This window comes from Cheilinus undulatus, linkage group 2 (assembly GCF_018320785.1).
Source record: "Cheilinus undulatus linkage group 2, ASM1832078v1, whole genome shotgun sequence".
NCBI classification, from domain to species: Eukaryota; Metazoa; Chordata; class Actinopteri; order Labriformes; family Labridae; genus Cheilinus; species Cheilinus undulatus.
This window is the reverse complement of record NC_054866.1, coordinates 41,515,851-41,542,930: the sequence shown is the minus strand read 5'-3', so window position 1 is coordinate 41,542,930 and position 27,080 is coordinate 41,515,851. Positions and strand designations below refer to the sequence as shown.

Below are 27,080 nucleotides of genomic sequence, written 5' to 3'. Positions count from 1 at the left end.
ACAGAAATGGTTTCAAGACAACAAAGTGAATGTTGTGGAGTGATCAAGTCAAAGTCCAGACCTCAATCCAATGGAGAATTGTAGCTGGACTTGAAAAGGGTTTTTCACACCCGATCCCAGTGCAACCTGATAGAGCTGGAGCAGTTTTTCCTAAGAAGAATGCATTAAAACTGCAGTGTCTAGATGTGCAAGCCTGATTGAGACCTATCCACACAGACTCAGTGCTGTGATTGCTGACGTTTGCATCTTCTAAATACTGACTTGAAGGGGGTGAATATTTATGCAGTCACTTATTTACATTACATTTTTTTGTTTAGTTGACATTACTGCATAGAAATCTGCTTTCACTTTGACATTAAAGAGGTTTTTTTTTTTTTTTTTTGAAAATATTTTTATTGACAATTAAGCACCACAACTTAATCAAACAGTGCGTAGATTTTACATTAACACCCTATCCCCTCCAAAACTAAACAAAACAAGCACAATTTCCAACTACTACACAGAGCACAGCACAGTCCTGCATTGCAACGTAGGATATCAAATTGTTGAAACATTGTTACAACATATAAACATACAGTGAATGAAGTCATACAGACAACAGAGCCTCCCCCTTGTCCACTAGCCATCTTTTCTTGGTTTGGGAAGAGCCCTCCAGAATATAGTGCATATTCTCGGGCCTACATAATCAAGGAATGGAGTCCATATATGATAGAATTGTCCTATTGTCCCTCTGGACCAATATGTCAAATATTCCATAGGTAGCAAATCAAATATGACCTTGTGCCAATCAGAAACAGTTGGTGGTTTATGTGAAATCCATTTCAATAATACACTTTTACGTGCAGCATAGGTTAGCACTCTAAGCAGTTTTTGATTGTGGACATCATTAATTTGAGGATGAGGCATTCCCAGGAGAAAACATACTGGATCCACCTTTAAATTCTTACCGAATACCAGATTTAGCTTTGTGATAATTCTCACCCAAAAATCCTTAATATGCACACATGACCATATTGTATGTATAAAACTGCCAACCTCCTGTCTACATTTGATACACAAAGCAGACTTTTCAGGGTCCATATTAAAGAGGTTTTTGTCTGATTTTTTGTCAAAAAAGCCACATTATCCAAGCATATGAATACTTTGTATAGGTACTGTATGTAGACAAAATTCTTTTACTTGTGGTATCAAGGTCTAAAATAGCAAAGGACAGAAAAAGCCAGCAAAAGAGTTATTGACAAAACAGCAGCATTCATCATCTGCTGCTCAACACAAAAGCCACAACAGATAAGTGTTTGAGTAATTCAGTCGAAGTCTAAGGTGAGTGGCAAAGACGAGTAGCAAGCATTGTGGTCCATATAATGAAGAGAGGAGAAGAGTACATGCTGTAATCATTGTTACCTTGCTGTGTGAAGCAGACGACCATGAGCTCTTGACTCACATCTCCACTCCTGTGCACAGGAATGAGCAGCTCACCGATGTCCTCATCTATGTTGTATGTAGCCGAGGGGATGAACACTGTTGACTCTGCATATGAAAAAAAAAGTTAATTTATCAGCTTTTGCTAAGAATATACAGATGAACACCATCAACTGCAGTGGTGGACAGTAACAAAGTACTTGTAATTGAGTACTGTAACTTAGTATATTATTTTAGTATCTTTCTTTTTCTGTGGTATTATTCGTTTTTTTCTGGAAACTTACTGCTTTGTTTACATTTCAAAGAAGAGTATTGTACTTTTCATCTGTACAGTGTTTTATATATATAATAAAGACTTAACTTCTATCAGCCTTACTGTGATATTGGGTTTCTCCAATCATTCTCTGACCCTTCCCTCTACTTTACAACAGTCCCTGAGGTTTTGTATAGCAATAGCAAAGAGAGTTATCCTGAAAGAGCAAAAATCAACCTCCCCTCCTTGTTTTAAAAATGGTTACAGTGACATGATCCCTTGTCTATATCTTGAAACAATCAGGTATTCTTTGTCTAACTCACAAGATCTCAATCACAAGATTTTGGGTCCTTTCAACGATTACATATAGGAAAGAGAAATTCACTGTTAACTGACGGTGTTGGAAAGTTTTTTATTGTACTTAATTATACTTCACCATGAGCTGCATCGTTCAATTCAAAGACATTACAATCCACTGGACTGACATGGCCACATTCCCTTATGTTTATTCCCTTTTTAGGTGGCAGTTCATCTGTTATTTTTGCTGGTATTTTTTATTGGTTTTGCTGTGATTGTTTTTGTCTTGTGTTTGTTTATTCATAATAACAAAAAAATGTTTGTAAAAAAATATATATTAAAAAGAAGAATATTCCACTTTGCCTTCAGTGCATTTCTATGATTGTCCTTATTTCTCACTACTTCAGCTCTGAAGTCAGCCAAAGAAATTCCTCGTCTTTTCTAAAATCCAATCCCAAAGAAAACAAACTGTAACTGTGTTGTTCTTGTGTGTTTGTCAAAGTGGTGTTACTGTTGCTGGTCTACATCTATTTTTAGATGTAGTCTTAATATTTGTTTTTGACCTAAATTTTAATTAATTTAAGTCACATTTTTGTCAATTCTTGAACTTTAAATGGTCCTACTGGTCTACACATGAACACTTACTCAGCCAAACACAGTGACAAGCACAGCTATGGGCCATTTGGGCCACCCAGAATGATTCATTATTCTACTTAGGAATAAAAAAAATACCAACAATACCTTTTTTTCTCATTAATCTTTTATTTGAAAGGTTGTTGATGAAGGCATGAGCATTTAAGATCAGTCTAAGTTTTTTTAAAGTTTGTGTTTTATTAAAAATATTGATCCTTAAATAGCAGCCAGGGCGAAAGGTCAAGTCAGGACAGTACTGAAGTCTAATGATGATAAATTGGGCTACTAGACCTATGGGGAGGGGGAGGTGATGAAAACTATGTTGGCTGAGTGTAAGAAATCAACTCACAACAAAACAAAACAATAGATTTATTTTCTAAACATGCTTCTTATTTCTGCAGCTAGTGTAGCTAGCAGCAGTGCTGCCTAAGCTAGCAGTGCTGTCTAAGCTAGCAGTGCTAACACACTAACAAACTGTTGTATCATTTACATACTTAGCTGAAAAAATACTTTTGTTTTGGCAAAAAAAAACAACCACCAAACCCTGTATTGTGCTGAGTTTTGCTATTTAGTGGAGCATGCTGTGCCTCACATGTTTGTGCTACTGGTTCTGCTAATGTTTCAAAAAAAGAGGGCTGGTTTGTTGTAAATGCCAAGGCCTTTATTCGATCCCCATCCATCATGACACAAGCCCCGACAGATTTGGCAAATGGTGGAGAAATTTTATGGATTTTGAATGTCCAACAGTCTAGCACCAACACCTAAGGCTAACTTTTCTCCATGATGAAAACTAAATTTACTTTTCATCAGATAAAAGATCTATTTTCAGCTTTTTATAGTCGGGTCTGGTTGCTGTTCCTATATATTGCACATCTCCATAGTTGAATGTTGTGCATTGCAGAGCAAACATCCCTCAGATCAGGCAGTTCATTCAGTGGTAGTTATGATGGCTATGCTGAGAGATGGTAACGCTCCACAGGGGTACCCATGGTTATATGTTAAGGCCATCTTTGAGTTTTTAAAAATATGTAATATTTTATATTTTTCAGAACATACAACAACTTACTTTTGACTGCACATATTGAATGGGAAAATACAACTATGTTTTGATCAACTTCACATGTATTGGAGCCATATTTGACCAGGAGTATTTACAGAAGCATCTCAAAAATTTGAATATCATGAAAAAGTTGAAACCTCCCCACAGTGAGGCCAGAACTACCAGAAACTGTTTTGCTGACCATGGTGTTACTGTGCTGGATCGATCAGCCAACTGGCCTGGGCTGAACCCCCATAGATAATCTATGAGGAAACGTCAAAAGAGTGCCACGGGCTGATCGCCTCCTTGCCATGTGGCATTGATGCAGTAATTTTAGCAAAAGAGTCAGACCAAGAACTGAGTGCAGAAACCAGCATAATTTTCCAAATGGTCAACATTTCTGTAAAATAAATCCTTTTTTGATGGGTGTTTTTGAATAATTCTAATATTTTGAGACAGTGTATTGTTAATTTGTGAGAACTATAGGCTGTAATCAACAAAATTAAAACAGAAAAGGTCTAGAGATATTTCCTTGTGTGTAATAAATCTAGAATATTTGGAAGTTTCACTTTTCGACTTGAATTAAAGGGAAAAAATAACTTTCTCATGATATTCAGATCTTTTGAGATACAACCGCATACCTTGACACTAAGCTCTTGCATTTGATGGTTTCTTTGTCAACTGAATGTCAGCTTAATTGAACTGAATCCTCAGAGATGAAGAAAAGAGAATCCTTACTCCTCCATATCACATGTGACAGCATTTCAGTCAAAAGCTTTCATCATGCAGGATAACAGCTTACACACTGGGACCAATGCCTGGTCTCATTACCGCTCCACTGATGATGCTTCCATCATGTTTAATTAAAACCTACCCTGCACTGTTGATTTATCCGCAGTAAATATTCTAACCTAGAGGCTGCTTACACTGATAATGCAGAGACAGCTCTGGTAATCGACCCAGTTAGTGATACAGCTGGATGTGGATAATTCTATCTGTAAAAAAATGCTGACTAAAAATGAGTTAGAAATCCTTGAGAGAATAAAAATCAACAAATTAATTTCACACATATTTTGGTTCATTTAAAAACTCTATTGTCGTCGCTAACATAAATTAGCTGGAATGAAAAGGTGTTTTGATCTGCAAGCACAGAGACGTTAAATTATTATTTTTGCTCGCCAGTTTTACTGGCTGCTCTCCATCTCTTTGTCTCCCTCCTTCTCTGAGCCGCATTCGACAACAAGGAAGGTAATGAGCTTGTAACATTTCAGCCATGAAATCCACAGAGCTCAGACTCGAGCTCTGTGTCCTTCAACGACATTAACAAGGTGTTAGCGAGTCAACACAACTTGACCTTTCCTTCCTTTCCTTTCCTGTCCTGTATACCATGTAAACAAATACTTGAAATAAAGTGGCTGTTCTTCACTTCTTCTTTTTTTCAGCTCTTGTCTTTTCAGTCTGAGCTTGTCTGCTGTAAATAATGTATTTTTCATGGCAGCTGCCCTTGGGCTATTCAGTTTTTCTGCTTTCATGGAAAAGAGACAAGAAATACATTTTTATAAGCCTTCAAAGTTTGGTTGACCTTGAGAGGCAAAATATGTTAAAAGTATAGACACAGTCAGATGATATGATAAAAGGCATGACTGAAGAAGAAGAGTGTCAGTTTACAGAAGAAACAAACAAAAAATAAATAAATAAAATAAACATTCAGATCTGGCGGAGAGAGATGGATGCCAGCTTGGTTGATTGGGCTCCAGAGAACGATGTTTGTGAAACAAAATGCCAACTAAACATGGTAATTAGCAAAAACTGTTGAGAGTAAATTCTTCTCTTTTAACATGATGGAGCAATATGGAGACAGAGAGGAGGCATTATCAATATTTATGTTATGCCGTTGTCGATCACACTCCCCTCCAGCTGTTTTTAGCTCATCTGTTCTTTCAGCGCTCATTTCACATGTGGAGGGAGTCAGCTGATTTATCTTCATATCCTTTTGACCTTGCTTATCTGCACTTGTGAAGAAGGAAAACTGTGAGCACAAGCTCAATATATGGCCATTTTCATAATTAATGCAGGCTCAAGTTTTCATTTCCTCTCAGCTTTGATTTCCATGTAAATAAATTTTGCATCTAATATTAGTTATATATTAAGTGCTCTCATGTACTCAGACTGATACACAATGTCACCCCTAGAGAAAAAAAGAGAGGAATATCGCTCAGATGAGATGAAGGGAGTGAAGGGATTCCTGGATTCCTTAACAGAGGTTTCTGCTTTAAAAAGGGCTACCTTTAAGGTGCTTACATGCTAATGTGTGACAGTTGGTGTATTTCTTCCAATCCGTCTATTTCAAAATACCTCATTGTTTTGTTTAATATACTCTATTCTTGAAAATGTATTTCTTTGTATTTTTGTCTAAAATTTCAACAAACAGTAACCAATTAAAAAAGGCAGCTACACCTAGTGGGCCTTACTTTGTCAGTGAAAAGCACGCTGTCCATGGTGTGTGTTTGGGGCCTCTCATTCTATACTTTATCTTGACAGCGCACAATCCCGGCGCAGAGTAAGAAGAAGACAGATCTAGTGGCTTGACTATACATGGGAGTGTTGTTGGGAGTAAAATGAATCAAACCAAGCAGCGCCTCATCTCTAATTCCCTTCGAGTACTGTGCGCCCAGGCCGGTTGGTATACTTTAATTACTTTTATTTTGATGGCAGATTTTAGTACACGTGGTAGCCAGCAAGCATAGAGGAATGCTAAGGCTACCACTTTCTCTGTCACTGTTAAAACTCAGTTAATTCATTCATGTTTGTGGAGAAGGTGTCAGGTCAGGTAAGGGAGCATATGCCAGTTCAACACTTTGCCATGTCAGTCTTGGTCCTGTACTGCTCTGGCCTCCTGATGGCCATCATCCAGGCCATCCAGACCCATGCCCCATCTCTCCAAGTATCCTCTCAGCTGCCTCCAAGATGCATGTAGTTACACCAAGCATCTGGACCAGCCCACAGGGTCTTGGTACCCAGTATGTGGTAAGCTGGATTAGACCCAGGAAAGCATAGCTGATGTCCCCGTATAAAGCACCTGACCCTTCACATCCTTACTCTCCTGAGTACAACAGCATTAGACACACGATCTTGCCAACAATACCCAAAAATGCACTGAAGAGAAGTTGTCACAAAGGAGTCCAGCTGGTGCCTCTGGCCATCAGTCAACTTCCAGGCCTCAGAAGAGTATAGTAAGACCCGGAAGACCAGTGAGCGAAAGACTGATTTTCATCCACAGGCTCAGATACCAGGAATGCTACACTGTCTCTTCAAACCAATCGCCCCTTGAATCCAAGTCTGTAGTTGGAGATGGTGTGTTGTTGTGAACCCTGTGCCATCAGTGGACTGTGAACTTGTTGAAATGCATATCTATTTAATATATCTGTGCTGTCGACTTTAGAGCAGCTGTTAGGGGGGGTAAGATAGGTCCCCATCAGCTTTGCATCTGACGACTCTTCATTTTTAGACAAGCACATCCCAGGAGTGCAAATTCATTCATATTTAAACAACATGAGTGCATGGTGTAAAAACGGCAACTGCTTCAGTTGGAAAACATGAATGAGATCTGTGCTGCACACCAAAATTCTTTTCATAGAGCCTACTAATACCATAACTATTGATTATGATAGCCTTTAAGAATGTGCCTTGCTTAAAAATCCAAAATTGACTTCCCTATTTAGAAAACAATTAACATCCTTTGTATGTTATTGTCAAAAATTGTGGAAAAGCATTTTCTTATTATTTATGTAACATGACTTCAAAGATTTAACAACATTTCCCATAATCAGAAAAATGTAAAGCTATAGGTCTTCGAAAAGACCTACTTATTTGTTTTGGGTTTTGTCCAGCACACCCCTACTGAAGCAAGATGACTCAATTCACAAATAAAGTTAAAGTAAAAAAACAAACAAAAAAAAAATAATAATAATAATAACTCATGTTATGAAATCATAACTGACCATCATCAGGGTCCAGGATCTCCACAGTAGCAACCTCTGGGAATTCAAGTGCAGCCATCACCGGCTCAGACAGAACGATCTGGAAGTTCTCTGACACTTCATACTCATTATCTGACAGGATCCGCACTTTCCAGGTGGCTGTAGTCTGCCCGGGGTTAAACTGCACCTGTTTTTGTGACTTCCCCCGGAAATCTTTGTCCTTTTCTGCTGTGCCATCCTTCGTGCCAATGCCTTTGGAAGAAGATGAAAAAAAAAGAGTTATTACCTCCAAATGGCAAAGTACTTGACACCTGTGCAAATGTCATACATTATTAATACATCGTCAGTAAATATCACTTTTTTCAGCTGATCGTTCAGGCAACCTTTAACTTTCATTGTGACCCAATTAATTAAATAAAAAATTTAAGTGGGTTAGGGTTAGGCTTTAAGGGTTGGGGTAAAATACCACCTTTTACAACACAATTACCACAATATTAAGAGGGTTAGGAAGTTATGTTTAGGGTGTTGAGGTTAGGGTAAAATACCAACTAATTACTAGAGATTTGCCAAAATATTATGAGGTTTAGTGTTAGGCTTAGAGGGTAAGGGTAAAAAATCACCTATTACAAGAGAACTCCCACAATATTAAGAGGGTTAAGGATAGAGTTAGGGTTAGGCTTAGAGGGTAATTGTAAAATACCACCTATTAGCAAAGAACTGCCACAATAATAAGAGGGTTAGGTGAGTTAGGGTTTGGGGGTTGGGGTTAGAGTAAAATATTAACTAATTACTAGAAATTTGCCAAAACATTACAAGGATCAGGGTTAGGGTTAGAGGGTAAGGGTAAAATACCACCTACTAACCAGAGAACTGCCACAATATTACAAAGAATTACTTGATAATCTATAATTACTAGGTAAATACTTCCTTACTATACTATATTTTAGTGTTTTTACTTGGTAAAATGCCAACTTATTACAAGGTAATTACCACCTTATTCTTGAGAAATGACTAGATAATTCCAATTATTTCTATGATATTACTTGGTAATTAGAGCCTACTAGATTAAACTGTGATCACATTTTATGTATACCAGAATCAGCTGACATCTGTTTCTCTGCTTCTCCATGGCCAGGTCTACCAGTAGTTGACCAAACAAGTTAGCCCAGATGTCTGTCCCACCACCTCAGCTGGCTCCTTTTGATTCTAATGAGTTCCCTCTGGATGTGAGGTTTCTATCCTGTCTCTACAGCTGAGCCCAGCCACAATGTGCAGGAACCTAATTCTAGCCAATTGTAGCTATGAGGTCATTTTTCAGCCACTACCCAAACCCCCACAAACAAAGGTGAGTGTTGGAGATACAGAAACAGCTCTCATTTTGGTTATAAAATGGGTCCTAAAAACAGCCCAGGTGGGGTGCTGATTAAGTCCAGTGTTAAAGCAGGTGCCCAATGTCATTGCACTGGTCACAGGATCGACTCCCGGTCCTGATGCTGGTAGTGCATTTTGACTCTCTAAAGCTCTCCAACCTAAACGATTAGGACTTCTCCAAATCCTAAAGACAAAGGCTGAATGAGGAAACTCCCATGACAAAACAAACAACCCTGCAAGGATACAAAAAGTAGGTATATATACAGTTTCCAGGGTGGAATCAGCATTGTGTTTCTACTAAATTAAATAACTATTAACTTCAAAGGAAGCTGTAAAAAGCCATGTCAAAGCTCATCTAACTTCAAAATATATGCCTGTTTTTTGTTCTACGTTCTCAGCTCCATTGTTTTAAATGACCTTAGTGGGAAGAAAGCCAATTACCCCTAGTGTCAGCCTGGTCTCAGCAGTTGTCTGACCTTCAGCATGTGAGCAGTTTGATGGGACCTATAGTCCCTATAGCTGTGACACTGGCAGGATTCCTGTTGAGCAGGGGCACTGAAGCCGGTGAAATGTCACACAGCCTCTCCATTGTCTTTGCTAAATGGCCACAAAACCCGCAGCAGGGGTCTGGCAGAAGATAGAAAGAAGATTGCTGCACATTCCTGCAGGCTTCCAAAAGAAAAGTGGAATAAAAGTAATTACAGGGTAAACAGAGCACTAAAGTTTCAGGAACTTTCTTTAATTTTAGAAATGTATTGTGATTACAAATCCCTCACAACTGGAGGAAAAAAGAGAAGGAAACAGTGAAAAGGCACATCAGACTACACACAAGATCTTCAAAAGAGCACAGATTGAGAAATGCATGAGTTAGGTTTTTTTTTTAAGGGAGATTACCATTCTGTACTTTGATGGAAATAAAAAGTGGGCTTTGATATGCAAGTGCAGATGGAAGGAAAAGACCCCTGCACATATGTGCTGAGATAAAATGGTCAAGCTCAATGGAGCTCGAAAAATCAACGGTCTTCAAAGAGTAGCCAGGAGAGTCGGGAGTATGATTTGCTCCTGACTCTATCTCTTGCACAATGCAGGATTGGATTGGCCCTGATCTCAGCAGTCACTCTAAGGCTGCAGGGAAGGTGGGCTCTCTTGAGCCTCCAAACCTATGCCACCTGCATTGTGCACGCTGACCAGTAAAGCAGGAGCTCACCAGCGGGCTCCTCTGATCACTGTTCACTCAGGCAGGGCTCGGCAAGAGAAGATATCCTCAGTGTTCCTGGGAAGGTGCTGGCCTGGGATCAGTCAGTATCTCTTCTCAACACTGGAACAGATGGATGGCTTGAATTGTCAGGATCCCGCGGTCTTCTGTTCATGCCGACTAATTAAAACTATCCACTACTTTTACTCTACAATTTTCAAAACAGTGGAGGAAAAGACAAACTGAAGTAATCGCTGCAAAAAAATGATCAGCTCACAGGATGGTTGTTGGTTGTTTTTCTGCACCTGAAGGTTGGGTGTAGAAGGATTGATGATAAATTATTATCATTCTTTAAAGGTATATTTTGGGGGGGGTTAGGCCTTATTCATAGAGGAGGACAGTGGATAGAGTCAGAAATAGGGATGAGAAAGTGGGGGAAAGACATACAGGAAAGGGTTGCAGGCCAGATGTGAACCCAGGCTGGTAGCATACATGGAGCGCCACCTAACCACTATGCCATCCATGCCCCAACATATTATTAGGGCCTGAGCACTGTGAGCACCTATGGCCAGCCATCACTATACTTCAGGGATGATATATACACACTGATCCTGAGTACATCCATGCATTAATTTCATCACTTTCTCACAGCCCCCCCCCCGCCAATTTAACATTTCCTCCTTTGAATTTAGTTTTTTTTCCTCCAAAACAACTTATATTCAGCCCTCACACACATTTAACCTATCCTTATTATTTTGGGTCTGCATATAGATCATCATCAGACCTTCAAAATAGCCTCTTTGACCCATACCCAAATCCAAACAGGAAGTCCAACAGCTTCGGCTCAATTCCAAATGAAGACAGGTTTAATCATAGAAAATGATTTTAACCTGTTGCAACTTCTGTATACATTTTTCTGTGACCTTTCTCTCTTTTGAGCAAGACAACAGTACCACACTGAACACTCCCACATGCAAACATCTTATAGCGCGCTCTACTGCCAACAGGAAGTCACATAAATGGGTCATTTGTTCATTCCTTTTACTGTGGTGAAACCATCAAGCTCAGATTTACACCTTAAATCCTCAAAAGCTGCCCACAACATAGAAATGTTTCATTAATGGACACCTCACCAGCATTGGCAAGCATATGATATCTTGCCAGTTTCACAGGAAGTTGCCATGACTCTCTTGTGAAACTTCTGATTCAATCAAATTTCACATGTATCATCAAGGTCTGCACCTCTTCGCATATAAAGATTCATTGTTTTGGTGACGTGCCCCCTACTGGCAACAGGAAGTGATACAAATGGGCCGTTTATTTATTCTTATAAAGCTCAGATTTTGATAGAAATGCCTCAATGCTTCTCTACAACACTGACATGTTTCATTAATGGACACCTCAATGCTGAAAGCGAGCATTTTCATTGGTCACCATTCTAACAGGAAGTTAGCGTAACTCCCATATGAAACTTCTGATTTTGTTCAAACTTCACATACACCATCAGGGTCTGCCCCTTTACACATCTAAATAATAATTTCATGCTTTGCTGTAGCGCCACCTAATGTAAGAAACCAGTAACAACTCTAACATACAATGCACCATTTTCATTCAGTTTTTAATGATAAAATATCAGTGCTGGCCCAGTAACTTCTACATATTACAAAGGGCAATATTCTCTTTTTTTTTTTGATTAATTGACAGTCAAGGGAGGATCTCCTTGTCTCCTGTTGTGCTGCAACACACCACGATTGCAACACATCCTGATATGCAACTATGTGTGAGAGCCCTTCAGTGCTGCTTGCAGCCCTATTTTTAAATGTATTCAAAAGCAGGTTAGGCGGAGTTACCTAATGAACATTTATAAAACACTGAATTTACATAAACAAGGCAGGAAAAGTTGGCAAATTGCAAATAGTTCTCACTACACATGAACTTTACAGCAGACCCACATGCTTTTCCCAGTGTCTTTGTTTGATTTGCAAATGTTTTCTCATGAATAGGATGTGAAAATAAACATTTCCAAGGCTGGAAAGGAGAGCTTTTATGTGACTCACAGTAAAGAGTGGCGCTGTATAGAGTGTGTGATCAAAGAATCAAGACCTGAGGATGTAAACATGCACTCAGATGCATCTCTGAAATAATGGAGGAATGTTTTCACCTGTGCATTTAGAAAGAGAATGTTTTTTTGGTGCCGGTTCCATATTGAGCTCATTGTGAAACAAAATTATTCTAACCTGAAATAAAAAGAGTGCCTCTTTTGTGTGCTTTCCATCACTACAGATAGGTTTCAGCATCTTCCCTCATCCATCATCGTTCCCCTTCATCTTCCTCAATCATAAAAAATTGTACTGTGAAAAGCATGGGTTTGGACTTGAAAGCACAGAGCGGTCATTTCAGACATTATGAAAATGTCCAGCATGTTTTCTCCAGGCAACAAAAACCAAGTGCATCTAAAGTTCAAAGCAGAGCTTCTTTAATATATAATGCAAGTATTAATAAAACAGCAGCAATGTTTCAGAGAATCCAAACAAGGGTCATTATTTGTTTGTTTACCCTGATCCTCATGCAACACGTTATTTACTATTAATTTGCAAAGAGATCACTGTGAGGTCATCACACAGGCATTTTAGTTCACTTTCAATTCGCATTTCTTTTTTTCTTGTACCTTATGAAGAAGAGAAGCAAAATAAGTACATTTTGATTTTACAGTTCACTTCTTGTTGAGATGAATAAAGTAAATCTGAAGAGTATATGACAATCTTCCTTTAAAAGTGCATTCGTCACTGAGCTAATGAGGTAGGGTAGATGTGCTTTGCAGTGTGAGGCACATAAAGGTCAGCAGGATTTGCATATCACTTCAGAGACATTTCATTAATCTAACACCCTGAGGCATACAGAGACATGGACAGCAGAACAGCGAATGATCCTGTTGGGATGTGGCCTTTAACACCGGGTCATTTTAATCACTCCTCCTTTTTACACACAGAATGAATGGCGGCCCTAAAAAAGGCCAATGGTGCCAGCAGTAAGAATTCCTGCCACTCATAAATCCCGGTAGCAGTGAGGATTAGTGAGAGTCAAGGTACAGTTATTGTTCCTTTAGTTCCAGTTGGTAGTTTGCCTGGACTAACATTTGGAGTGGCGCCGGCCCCTGGACACTAACTTTGAGTGACCTTTCTAATGTGTGCCTGCAGCCCCTGAGGGATCGTTCTGAGCTTTTGTGTTGTTGGAGCGTAAATACTGGACGGGGGAGACAGCTGGAAGGTCATGACCTCTGTGACATGTAGGGGTGTCTCAGACAACCTTATGGATGTCTTCAAATTGACTTAAGGGTGTGTTTGTGTTAGAGGTGTGTAACAGTGTTTTTGTTTGCACCTTTCCATGCACAGTCGAGCTACAGACATAGCTAGATAATGCCATTTAACTGGACTACTGTCCTCAGTCCAGTGTACAAACATAGGAGGAGAACTGATTTACTGGCATAAGTATGCCCGGCTTTGCTATGGCAGATGGGGATATGCCTTCTCATATGACGATGCTGGGACTTTCTGGTGCACTGTTTGGTTGCACTCTATCTTCCGTCTCTCTTTACCTGTCCTCTAATTCAGGCAGAAAAAATACCTGGAAAAAAATCCAAAATAAAAATTGCCTAAAAGAAATAACAGGCCTGACAAGAAAATGATTCATTCCATTGTGTTTCTTTCTACCTTTGCTTCTTCAAACATCAGTTACAGAGATACTGTACCTAGAAAAAATCTGATGATTTCAGACAGTTTGCTGATACCTCAACCAAAGGTTGTGCAAGAGTAAAGCAATGTGAGAGAGATTTTTAGTGTTACTAAATTTATCAAGGATGCCACAGCATCACTATGTTTTTAATCATATCCTATGTGAAAGTCATAGTATCTATATTTAATCTTTCTATTTGAGTGTTTTGGCTCAAACCTATAGTGCATATTTCTTGGTGCAGAGTGCCGTAGCTCACGCTCTGATCAGAGTAAGTACATAAGAGCTCATTATTCTGGTGCTGGTTCCACTCTTCACTGGTTTCCTGTTCAGGTTGGAGCAGACTTTAAGGTGCTGCTGCTCACTCATTTATTTCACTTATTTAGATTTATTTAACCAGGAAAGCCTCACTGAGTTTAAGAATCTCATTTACAAGAGTGTACTGGCCAAGACAAGGCAGTTTAACGATTTACAGAGTTGCAGATAAGAAACATTCAACCTAAAACCACCACAAAACACATCAACCAATCCAGAGTCACAGATCAGAATGTCATCAGTCAAAACATCTACATCCTGATGCATCTTCCTTCAAGCCTTTTATGCATTTCAAGATGGACCTTGGGTACAGAGAGCAAAAGTAAATCCTGTGACTGAGTCACAGAGCAAAGACTGTAGCTTCCAGAACTAATAAAATGGTTAAAATCTCCAATATCCTATCGTAGAGTTTAAGTGTTTTTTCCAATTGTTTTTAGATTTTTAAATGATCTGTATTGTTATTTATTTTTAGTCAAAGCACTTTGATGGAGAGGGCAGTACTTATAATTTCATTTATGAACTTCATATAGATGTAAATTGTGCAGATCCTAGTGTGGATTAAAATAACAATCCTTTCTTGATTTAAATGCAATAAAAAACAGACTTGGTGCAAGCTCTCAGTGCTCTCAAGCTACAAGTATTTTCTGTAACCAGGCTGATATTTTGTAACAACTGATGTCATGAAATCAGAAACAGCGTCTGCTTACTAACGAAGGAGGTCTCCCCCAGGTAGCCTCGGCGTTTCAGCACCACCTCCAGGAACTTGACCTGTTCATCCACCACATAGTGCTCCTTCTCCAGGGAGATCCAGGCCCAGTTTAGACGAAACTGCTGGTTCTTTAGTCTGTTGCCTCCTGCAAAACAAATACAGTGGTGTAAATGTTACTTGCAATAGCTGCTGTAAACTCATCACACAAGGATGGAAACAGAACACAAAACAAAAAGGCCAAACTGGAACTTAATTATCCAAAGATATTTAAAATTAACATAGCTTCTTGTTCCTCGGATGGGATTTTTTCTCAACCACTTATTATTATGAGTCTTTGGATACCTTTAGGACTCCACTTTGAGGAGTCTTAGCCAGCACTCAGTGGGTGGTATGAAGGTAGAGTAGCACTTACACAGAAGGAAGAGTTTGTGCAGTCTAATTGCTTCATTTCTAATTTAGATAAAAGGTGTCTGTTTCCTGTCTGAACTTGGCTACTTCATCCTCAGCTTTTTGAAGTTGAATTCAAAGGCCAAGGCTACAGTCCTGGAGGGTATCGCAGCTACCTTTTGACCGTGAAGGCTAAAAACAGCCCTACAAAAAACAGACATCAAACACTGACACACAAAAGAGTGAAAAAAATGTACAAGGATGTACACGCACAGACTCACAGAGGAGCCACACAAGATTCTCTTCATGGAGCTCAGGATAGAAGTCTAAATGATGTTGCAATGTTTTTCACTGAAAATACAATGTTTTCCACAAATGTGCCTAGATTTAGGAGTTACTACTTTCTGCTGAACTGCACGGGGATGTTGAGCGACAGATGCCTGAGACGCTAAACATCTGGTGCATCTGACAGTGGTAGAAACACAGGAAAGCTGACGGGAGTGTGCAGGGACATTGTTCTGGGGTTTAAGTGTGGCGCTGTTGTTTGTGTTTTGGTCGACTGAGAGTCTTTACCCCCACCCTCCCTGGCTGTTCTGGTCAGTAAATCTGTAACGTGCAGATGACTGCTCCGCTGTGTTCATTTCCCTTTCTTAACAGACACAGTTAGACCTATACACATTCATCCCGGGTGTTTCATTATGTGTGAGGGTGCATATAATTACAAGTGTATGTGCATACACTAAGTGTTCTCTGCACCTGTTAAGAGCTTTTCTTTTGGTCTGAGCCAGTGCATGATTCCTCATGAGAACCAAACAAGCTTTAAATGCATGTGATATGCCCTTTTTTTTTTTACAATGAGCTGTTGCAGGAAAAAAAAAAAACAAGTCAGTGTGACACACAAGGACAACAGGGAGCTAACACTGCCACGGGCATCCTGCAAGCTAAATACTGTGGGGCTAAGTTAGAGGAGGGTCAAGGGGGTTTGTCTCATTAAAAATGGGAATGATGATGACATTTATGTTTTGAAACATATTAAATCCAAAGCATATAGGGTATTATTTCTCTCTGAGTCTGAGAGTATCCATTTTCTAAGGCTGCATGGGGAAATCCATAACAACGCAGCAGTTTAAAGTAGTTACAGCTCTGACTTTAGCAGCTGTAACATTAGAGTACATACAATGCTGTCAGGAAGTATTCAGACCTCCTTCACTTTTATCAGTTTTGTTATGCTACAGGCTGATGCTACAGTAGAAAAAAACATGTATTCTATAGTTGATGAAAAATCAGCACCATATCATGACAAAGTGAAAACAGTATTCTAGACATTTTTGCATGTTTATTAAGATTAAAAAAAAACTGACATATTATATTGACATAAGTATTCAGACCATACACAACAGAACTTGAAATTTCGTTAAGATTCATCCCATTTCTGGGATGTGCAATATAAACAAGAGAGTACGGATCTCCAGCAAGGTTGTTAATTATAAAGGTGTTACTTCACCTAAAGTGAAATGCAGCAGGATGAAATATGGGATCATTTTCTCACTATTTGCTGCTGTCATGTGTTGCGGTAGTCAAACTTTTAACCATTTTATTATTGTTGGCAGAAAGCTTAGACTGCCTCGTTCTGGCTTTTAGTGTTTATTTTTTACTGAGTACTTTACGCATTTTAAACTCTAACTATGTGCAACACTTTCCCAAAAATGTACTTAAGTGAAACTAAAAGTAGTGGTTTTTAAAAGTACTTAAAAAATTCAAGAACACATGAAAGCTACTCAGTTACAGTAACTTGATGGAGATAATTTGTTACTTTCCACCCCTGTGCAAAAGTTATGTAGATAACAGAGTCTCAGATGAACAGTTTGTGAGAGTGGCTCTTAGAAATGTATGGTGTGTTATCAACCTCTACAGTTGATCTTTGTCATTCTTCCATAGGTATATATTTACCCTCTGCATACTGCTCTATAACAAATACATAGAAACTGTATGCTCTGTCTCTTACTGCTCTCCACACTGCTCTGAGCTTGATTCATCAATATTAAAGAGGATGCTGCATTAAAACAAGTTATAACTAACTACTAGCAAGGAAGAGGGCTGATTCACCTCAATCACCAACAGAAATAGACTCACTAAGGTCACAAACATAGCATCCAAAATCATCAATCTGCTCACCACAGACCTCTCCCACCTCAACCATAAAGCTGTGACACGCATGGCTCGAACAGTCAGGGAGTCCGACCATCCTCTCCACATTCACTTTTCTCTACTGCCCTCTGGCCGAAGGTACAGGACTCTGAGGTGGAAACAGGCTCGCTTCAGTAAAAGCTTTGTCCCTTCTGCGATTGCTGCTCTCAACCAGCGGTAATCTGTACCCACCCATCTCTCACTAGCATGTGTGTTGTCCTATTGTCCTGCGTCCAATTGTCTATAATGTGTGTATTTTATGTACCCGACAGTGCCTGTGAGAACAAATATCCCTTTGGGGACAATAAAGGTCTGTCTATCTATCTATCTATCTATCTATCTATCCATCTATCCATCCATCCATCCATCCATCCATCCATCCATCTATCCATCTATCCATCTGTCTATCTGTCTGTCTGTCTGTCTGTCTGTCTAAGCCGTTATTAACTTAATCAAGTGATGTTTTAAACACCCTTGAAATATGAAAATTTCCTCTCAGATTTTAAAAATGGGCATGACATGCCTGAAAACTGCCAACAACATTTGATTAACAGTACTGCACAGAACTTCAAGGCATGTTTGGACCAAAAACTGGGCTGAGTAAGGCATGTAAAGGCCTGAGGGCACCACTGAGAAGGAATATTGGCGCAACCCAATAGTGCTCTGGATGTCCTTGCATATTACCAGGGATATCTGGAAATAATCTGTTGAAAAATTATTGAAGTTCACAACTTTAGGGCGGAGTAAGGGTTGGATGTGGGGAGTTGGCATGGCCTAGGATGCCGTTTGGGTGAATAGTATGGTTGCGCTGTGGATGTCCTATTGGCCCGAAAACCAGGGGTTTCGCTAGGGTTGAAAAGTCTGTAGAAAAGAAATGCAGCTGAGCTTCAGCTTGGCTGCCAGGGGTGTTGACATGTGCTTGACTCTGGCCACCCCACAGGTCCCCTCCAGCCCCTAGCTGTTTTACACTGGGCACCCTGATGAATGCTTAACACCCTAAAGTTGAAGACCTAAGAGAAGAGGACCAAAGTTGTAATGACAAACTAAAGAAACATGACTTTCTCCTATTTATCTTTGCAGCGTTGGTTTTCCCTGTAAAAGCCTCACTGAAACTGTTGGGGATATAGAATAAAAAATTCAGATGCTGATGTTCCTTGAACTCCTCGTTAAAGTTCATGGCGAGTGTCAGAGAGACTCTGTGATGTCAACATGGAGCTGTAATTGGGACAAAAGGCTGCGGAAGCTTTGAAGCTTGAGCAAAATAAGACGAGAAACCTCTCTAATTTCTCAGTCTTGCAAAATTTACTAAATTCTTGAATCATTTAGTTGTGTACTTCTCCAGAAATTCTTATAAACACAGAATGGATTAGTCTCTTTCAAAACAGGCGTTGTGACTTCAGGAACACAATTTCCACACTGTTAAATATTGAGAACAACGCTGCTAATGAGTCCCTGACCTTATTATGGCTGCTTTGTTTCGGTCACACTTCATACTATCACAGGAATTTGTCTCAAGGCAGCACGCCATTAGACTTTGTTTCATTTAGTTAAGGTTCTTTTTCTGTTAAAATGCCTTCTTGGCAAGATTGATTATTTCTAAAAATCAAAGCTTTCATTCGTTGCGTTATTTTGTCTCCTAAGTCCTCAAAGTCACTTTCATGAACTGAAAATATTCTTGTAAGCCTTAAATATGCTGCTGAAACTACTGCGTTATCTGCGTTATTCTTTCATTTACATGACCAGATGAATAAAATTATCATTTGGGATATACATGAGAGTTCAGTTAGACAAGTTGTGGGGCAATATAATGTGGATTTAAGTTTGATATAATAGAAATACAAAAAGAAAAACAACTTTAATTACTTTTGGGGAATTTATTCTTACATCTTTAATGATTGTTACAGAGAAAAGGGGTTGAAAGGTGGATGATTCATTTAAGTTCACTCCAGCTTTATTTATAAAGCACATTCAAAACAACCAAGTGCTTAACAGTATAAAAGGCAAACCATAAAGCAAGCATACACCATTGCAACATGATTCTAAATCAATAAAATCGATTAAAATAGAAAGTCATAAAATAATGGTCAAAGTAATGGTAAAATCTATTAAATCTGTTGGGATAAAACAATGTTGTCTTGAAATTTAAAAATGTTTGGAAGTTGGGGCAGATCTTATATGAAGGGGTAAGCTGTTTCTTAGCTTCAGGGCAGCTACTGCAAAAGCTTGATCTCCTCCAGTGGTGAGCCTCATTTTGGACATATCCAACAGCATCTGGTTGGCAGACCTCAGTGCCCTGGCAGGAGCATGAACAACATGTAGTGCATACAAGTACGTTGATGCCAAACCAAAAAGAGCTTTAAAGGCTAACAGTAAAATCTTAAATTCAATCCTGTGGCAAACAGGAAGCCAGCGTAAAGAGAACAATTTGGACTAGCTGCATAAGCTGGACTGAGGAGTGGTCCAAGCCCACATACAAAGCGTTACAATAATCAATTCTAGGTGATATAAATGCATATCACCCTATTTAAATCTCTGAATGGGTGATACAACTTCCATCCATCCATCCGTTTTCTTCCACTTATCCGAGGCCGGGTCACAGCGGCAGCAGGCCAAGCAAGTCAGCCGAGATATCCCTCTCCCCAGCAACATTTGCCAGCTCTTCCTGGGGGATTCCAAGGCATTCCCAGGCCAGATGAGATCTATAATCCCTCCAGCTAGTCCTTGGTCTACCGTGGGGTCTCCTCCCAGTGGGAAGCACCTGGAAGACCTCACCAGGGAGGTGAGGTTTATTGCTTGGGACCATGACCTTATCATTTCTTATGACTATAGGTGAGGGTTGGAACAAAGCTGACCTGTAAATTGAGAGCTTTGCCTTCCGGCTCAGCTCCCTCTTCACCAGAACAGTAGAGTACGTCTACAACACTGCCAATGCTACACCAATCTGCCTGTCAATCTCACAGTCCATTCTACCCTCACTCATGAACAAGACGCCAAGATACTTGAACTTCTTCACCTGGGCCAAAGACACCCGCCCCACCTGGAGGGAGCAATCCACTGTTTTCCATGGCTTCAAACTTTGAGGTGCTGACCCTCATCATGACTGCTTTGCACTCAGCCACAAACTGCCCTTGCAAATGCTGGAGGAGCCAACAGAACCACATCATCTGCAAAAAGCAGAGATGAAAATCTGAGGTCACCCAACTGAAAACTCTCCACCCTCTGGCTGCGCCTCAAGATACTGTCCATGAAAATCACAATCAGAATCAGAGATAGGGGGCAGCCCTGGCAGACACCAACACACACCAGGTACATGTCCAACTTTGTGCCTACAAACACAGCTCACACTTTGGTTACAGGTACCTGATGGCTTGCTTCAGTGGCCCCGGGACCCCATTTTTCCATAGGACCCACCTCATTACCCCCCGTGGGACACGGTTGTAAGCCTTTAACAAGTCCACAAAATACACGTAGACTGGATGCACAAACTCCCATGCTGCCTTGAGAAGCCCTGCAAAACGACTTTACTTTGGCTATTAGCCTCAGTAGAAAAAAGCTCGACTTCACAACAGAAGAAATCTGCTGATCAAAAGCATCATCAAAATATTCAACAGGACTCTTAACTGAGGAATGCATGCTACAAGTTAAAGGGCCGAGAGTCCTCGCTAGCAGGCCAAGCTGACCAAACACAATGACCTCTGTCTTCCTTTAATTCAAATTTAGAAAATTCAAGGTCATCCATGTTTTTACATCTTTAAGACAATGAAATGGAGGCTCCAGGTTCCCCCTATTTTCACATGTCAGAGACATGTAAATTTGAACATCATCAGCAAAACAGGGGATGGTGACATTAGATTTTTGGAAAATAGAGGGCCACATATATAACAAAAATAGGATAGGGCCCAACACAGAGCCTTGTGGGACACCACTTGCAAGAGTGCCCATCCCAGATCAGAAAACCCCCCCAAGATGAAGAGAGAAGGTTGGATCTGTTAGGTATGACTGGAACCACTTCAGTGCAGTCCCCTTAATCCCTACACAAGTCTCCAGATGTGTTTTCAGGTTCATGTGAGCCATGGTATCAAAGACAGTCAAGTCTAAAAGTACCAGAACAGCAGCATCTCTGGTTAAAATATTTTCATTAAAAATTCCTAAAAGAGCAGTTTCAGTGCTATGACGAGACTTAAAACCAGGCTGAAACTTTTCACATAATGAGTAGTTGAAAGAAATCCTGCAATTGGCACAGGACAACTATCTTTAGTACTTTTAGACAGGAAAGGCAGTTTAGAGATAGGCCTGGAGCTGGAGAGCACAGAAGGACCAAGATTTTTTTTTTATAATGCTTACATAAAAGCCACAATTATTGTAAATGTAGATGTCAAATCCCTGCCATATTATTTCATGTAAGAGAGACTTACAAAACATGTTATTGTAAAGAAAATGTCTTAGGTGATACATTCTTGTGGTCTGCCATGGTATTAGGTTTATGCTTCCTGTGTGTTCCTCATCCTTCTTATGGAGACAGGCGACCGGTGAACGACAAGACCCCCCTACTTCATTTGGATTATGGCCAGCAGCGTGGCACGCATGCCACCAGTAAACACTGCATGTGTGATCTCTGAGACGTGAAGGAGCCTTCCTCCACGGACGTAATGGAAACAGAGAAGGTCTATTTATCTGACTTCACACGCTGGCAAAGACTGTAATAGCTCTAACACAGCGGATACTCCAGATCTGAAGCATAATGCTAAAAAAACAGGAGAACATAAATGATTTGCATGATATAATCAAACATAATCTCAGAGACATTTCAAACCATTTATCGGTGGGATTTATCCTCTTACATTTCAGTAACAGCATTAAAAGGCAACTTGGTTTGCATATTTACAAGACTCTTAAGAAACAGCCTACACATCAAGCTGAACCTCAAAGCAGCAGCTCTCTCTCTCTCTTCAAAATGAATCACATTAAACACCTGTTTGCCTTCAACAGATTTCACAAACATAAAGTGGCTCCATCAATTATTCATTTTTCATATCGAGTGAGGTCTGAGGAGAATACTTCCAAAGCAGCACTTTCAGTTTATACTACAATACAATCCAACAATGACAAAAACATTGAGTTAAAGAGGTCTTAAAGCTGTGGTAAAGCCTCAGCGCGGCCTTCTGGGGGCTGGGAAGTGCAGGTGCTCTTTTCCAGACGACCACTTCACTCCTCCAGATTTCTTTCTAATTAAGATAAGCAGGGGTTGGAGTAAGTCCACTTCAAAGAGGCCCCAAGGAAAACACCAGAGTTAATCTTTAACCCGCACTTGAGGCACTGAGACCAAATTTAGAGAACAATATCTGCGTCTCTTATGTTCAAGTCTCTGCAATGCAGTGCATAGCAGAAGCAAACATCATCTACAGTGAATGTATTAAGCCTGTTCATAACAGATATGCAAGTATATTAGACTGTATTTCTATATATCAATGTTCTCCTCAGTCATATGATTATCTTACACAATTTAATGATTGCTAGCATTGATTCCTGCTGATTTACTAAAAAAATTTCCCTGCCAGTGTAAATCTTACTGTTACAATTGGCAGCATATCATTCTGTCTGTGTTGATTTGCACACCCCACCATTGCTCCAACTGTCCCTAATACCCCTCAGAATAATTCTTAAGTTTACTGGTTTAAAAATGGTGCCATTAAAACATCAAAAGTATGTAGAGATTTCTAATAAAATCCAAAATGGTTGAGCCTTTTGCTTCAGTCTGCCCCTGTCCCCATGCCCAAGTATGTCACATCCCCTGTATAGCACATACGCTCATGCTGCATTCCATTTACCTCGGATGTCTGAGCTGGGCGCAAGCTGGGAACGCACCAGAGTGGAATGCCTTCCATTTGCTAGGAGTTTGTAACTGGGGGTACTGGGGGTTGCTCTGACTTTTTGAGTCAGAATTTCGAGTTTAGGGTGCAGTTTGGAAGAGGCATCTGATTGGCGGCTCAGAATTTTCTAGGTTCAGAACGCATCATCACTCCGCCGCCATACTAAAAAGGAGATGGATTTTCTTCTCAAACTCACACTAAAAGATGAAAACTACAACAGACTCATAACTCTGGACTTTCTTTATACCTGAGAGGGAAAGTGACAGAGCTGTAAAACAACTGGACTTTGGTGAAACATGTCAACAAGGAAACGTATTTGGCATGCCTGGATGTGACGATACACGTGCTCCACAATCACTGATTAAAGCAAGCTCTTTTTAAACTAAACTTTTTAAGCACTTCTCCATGCTCATATCAAACATGTTTAAATATGTGTCTGTCTACGTGCAGCCAATTGGTGTGATGCTTTGTTAAAGCTCCACAATAAAGTGCGTGCTCAAAAACTGTGTAAAAAAGTCAAAAGGCACAGCTTTAATTCTCCTCTTATCATGCTGTAGGCAAACCACCAAATACGTACTGATGTGTGGAGACACTGAGCCATTATGAAGTCGTTTGGAGAAAAAATGCTATATTCTGTGCAAATAGGCCTTAGCATTTATTGAAGATGTTGGTAATGGCATCGTGTTTTCAGTAAAGATTAGTCTACTGTCTATATGGAAGTGCGCTGCAGTTTTTATGATGCACCAACTTTCCAGAGATCTGGGAACAATTTCATCTCTGTATGACTTAGGAATAAAAGATGTGTAAATGATGTGTAAATATAACCTGGCACGCTAGATGGATTTGTTTCACAGGCCAATCAGAGAACAAAACATATGATGTAGTCGCTACCGAGCTGCGCCCCTACCAACGAGTTAACTCCATAGAGAACTGCATAACGAGAACCATGGTGATTGTAGACATGTCAGTACACGACTCTAGTCATTTTTTAAAGGAAAAAACTCACTGCTGTTCTTTGTTCTTCTTTTAACGAAGAAATGTCAAGTTCTGATAAAACTGGTGCTTTAGTAGCATCCACACTAATGTCTTCAGCCATAATTGCACATGCCTCTTGTTGCTGCTTGCTTACATCACGACTCCACCGCACCCGAAAGTACTGTTCCTCGATGCTGATTGGTCCTGTCACTTTCTAACTGGCCCAAAACTGTTCAGACGGGAGCTTTGTAAGATGGATTCGCCAGTGAGAAACACAGAAACAGGCATATCCATTTGCTTTGCAAGGCTAATGTAACTAAGGTTGTTAAATATTACAATGACATTGCTATTACTAAGCCAAAACCAGAAGTTAAATCAGTCTGAGACTCCCAGCTGCTCTTAATCTATGTGTGGCACTGTTATGCATGAGGAGGATGTGAGTGTTGAGGTTGTTTTCTTAGACTTTCCCTTTATTCAGGAAGGAAACTTTGTCAAGGTGGTGTGTAAGTGAGCACATAACATTACCATTTCTTTAGGTAAATGCATTTTTGTTATTCTGAATATTTAATATGGATGTCAGAATCTGTGAAGGATGGGGGCGGGATTGGACAGACCTGTTGCAGGTACAGGTGGGGGTGGATGGCATGTGCTGTGGGAGCAGGCGGTAATGGTCAGAAATCCAACAGGAGCAAGCAGGAGCAGGGTTAAGAGAAGAGTCCCAGAGAGTCAAGGGACAACACTTGTTAATTTTGTAAGGAGTTGGGTTAGGAACTGGAAAAATGCTGGTTCTAGACTGAGTCTGGTCAGGTAGCTGGAAAGGTCCTGCACATTCTTTGTACTACCTAGCTGCCTTTGGGCAAGGCATTGAAAATCGGACAGCACTATGCACAGGCACACTTAGGTTGCAGCAGCCTCTAACTATGACGTACTTCCGTTAGTTCATGTCCAAAGGATCCTGTTTGTGCATGTGTATATATTTTAGCCTTTGTGTAGTATCTTCAATAACAGATGAATTTCTCTTTGAGGGGTTGACAAAACTTCCTCCACTTCTTCTAAAGTGTCAGCAAACTGCCTTTACCACCTCTACAACTTTAACCACTTTGCAATAACCAGCCCTGTACATAAAAGTCTTCGCCAAAACTTTGAACAGCCTATGTAGCGGCACTTCAATGCGGGTGGATGTGTGATGATGGACAGAAGCCTTTTGAAAGAGGCCAAAGAATGTGAGAGACTACACTGTGCCAACTTGGTGCCCCTGTCTCCTCTCTGCATACATGTAGCAGACAGCCCTTATTTGGTCACCGTCAAGCATCGCAGGGCATTGATGCCCCACGGACGCTCATCTGTTCTTTCGGCTGGGGAGACAGCAGGCGGTACTTTGCCCACAAAGCCTGTTACACTGATTAGACGGGATAAATTGAGACTCGCCTGTGAATCCTGTTCAATAGACACAATGCTAAAAATACTACATGATCATATGCTGAGCACAGACTATGTCTGCAAACAGTTTCCATGGTCTGCATTAACCACTGAGACATTAAAATGCAAAAAAGCTGTAAAAAAGAGAAAACACAAAGCATCCTTTAAAGAACCATTAAGACAAGCAACTCTGAAGGCAACAACAGCAAGAACAGCACCTGAAAAAATGGGTGACACAAGATTAGAGCAGATATTTTAGGCTTTTTGAGTCAGCCAAGATTTAGAGAAAACAGAAAAACAAGAGGCACAACTTCACTGGAAAACTTGTAAGATAATTGTCACTGGAGCATAACTGTAAAACTTTGCTATGAGCATCAAACAAGCAGCTAACTCAAGAGGACTAACAGTTAGCCAAACAAACACACCCTGATGTAAGCCTTTAGTATTTGGATCCTAGCTAGATGTCACAAAAACCCATTCCAAAGATGTTATTGGGCTTTGAGTTAGTCCTGATGATGATGGACCACTTTAATGAAACTCAAGTGTAAGTTCAGACAAAGTTAAGTTAGTTGCATAACCCATGCACTCCTCCACACATACTCAGTCATTGTCATGTATCCATCAGCAGTTCACATCAGCTGGTCACAGCTCTCCAACAGCACTGCTCCACTCCCTCATTGTCAATCTATCATGTAACTGCTGTCTATTCAAATACGGTCCCTAGAGGACTGCATGTTTCATGACCTAACAGTCAAGTCAAATTCATCTCTTTTTTTTGTTTTTAAGAGGAAGTTACAAACCTTTTTCAATTCTGTCCTTAACTGTCTATTATTTATGATCCCCTGAGGACAAACTGCAACGTGAAGTATGCTTCAAGAGAAATGCATTCAAACTCTTTAAGCAACAAGGCCTGTAAAAATGTCCTTCTATTTAAGAATAGAGTGATTAATGTAAATTCTTTAGAATACACAGAAGTATCAAAAACCATTAGTTGTAAGGATGAACAATTTGCAAAAATAATCTAATTGCAATTTTTCCCCTAATATTGTGATTGCAATTTAATATGCAATTATTATTAGGCTCCTCATCTTGTATATTTTTCAACAAATTCAAGCAATAAATCATTCTATATATTAAACTACATTCAGTCAGGAACACCCTCATCATACATCTGACCTTTTTATTGCAAAACGGATATGCAGTTTTACTTGGCAGAGAGGAGTCTGCTCTAAATAAGCTTCCTGGGTTAGTCGAGCAGCATGCTTTGACTTTCCAGTGAGTACATAGCTGGAAACCCCAATA

At 40.0% G+C, this 27,080-nt stretch overlaps 1 protein-coding gene across 1 annotated transcript in view; it reads right to left on the bottom strand.

Moving 5' to 3' along the window:
* frem2b (FRAS1 related extracellular matrix 2b) overlaps positions 1-27,080 on the bottom strand; it is a 90,280-nt gene that overhangs the window by 35,953 nt on the left and 27,247 nt on the right. The window contains exons 3-5 of the mRNA XM_041797031.1: positions 14,939-15,085; positions 7,643-7,873; positions 1,402-1,527 (exon numbers count right to left, since the gene is read on the bottom strand). Of these exons, the coding sequence (XP_041652965.1) occupies positions 1,402-1,527; positions 7,643-7,873; positions 14,939-15,085 (504 nt within the window). The remainder of the gene's footprint in view (positions 1-1,401; positions 1,528-7,642; positions 7,874-14,938; positions 15,086-27,080) is intronic.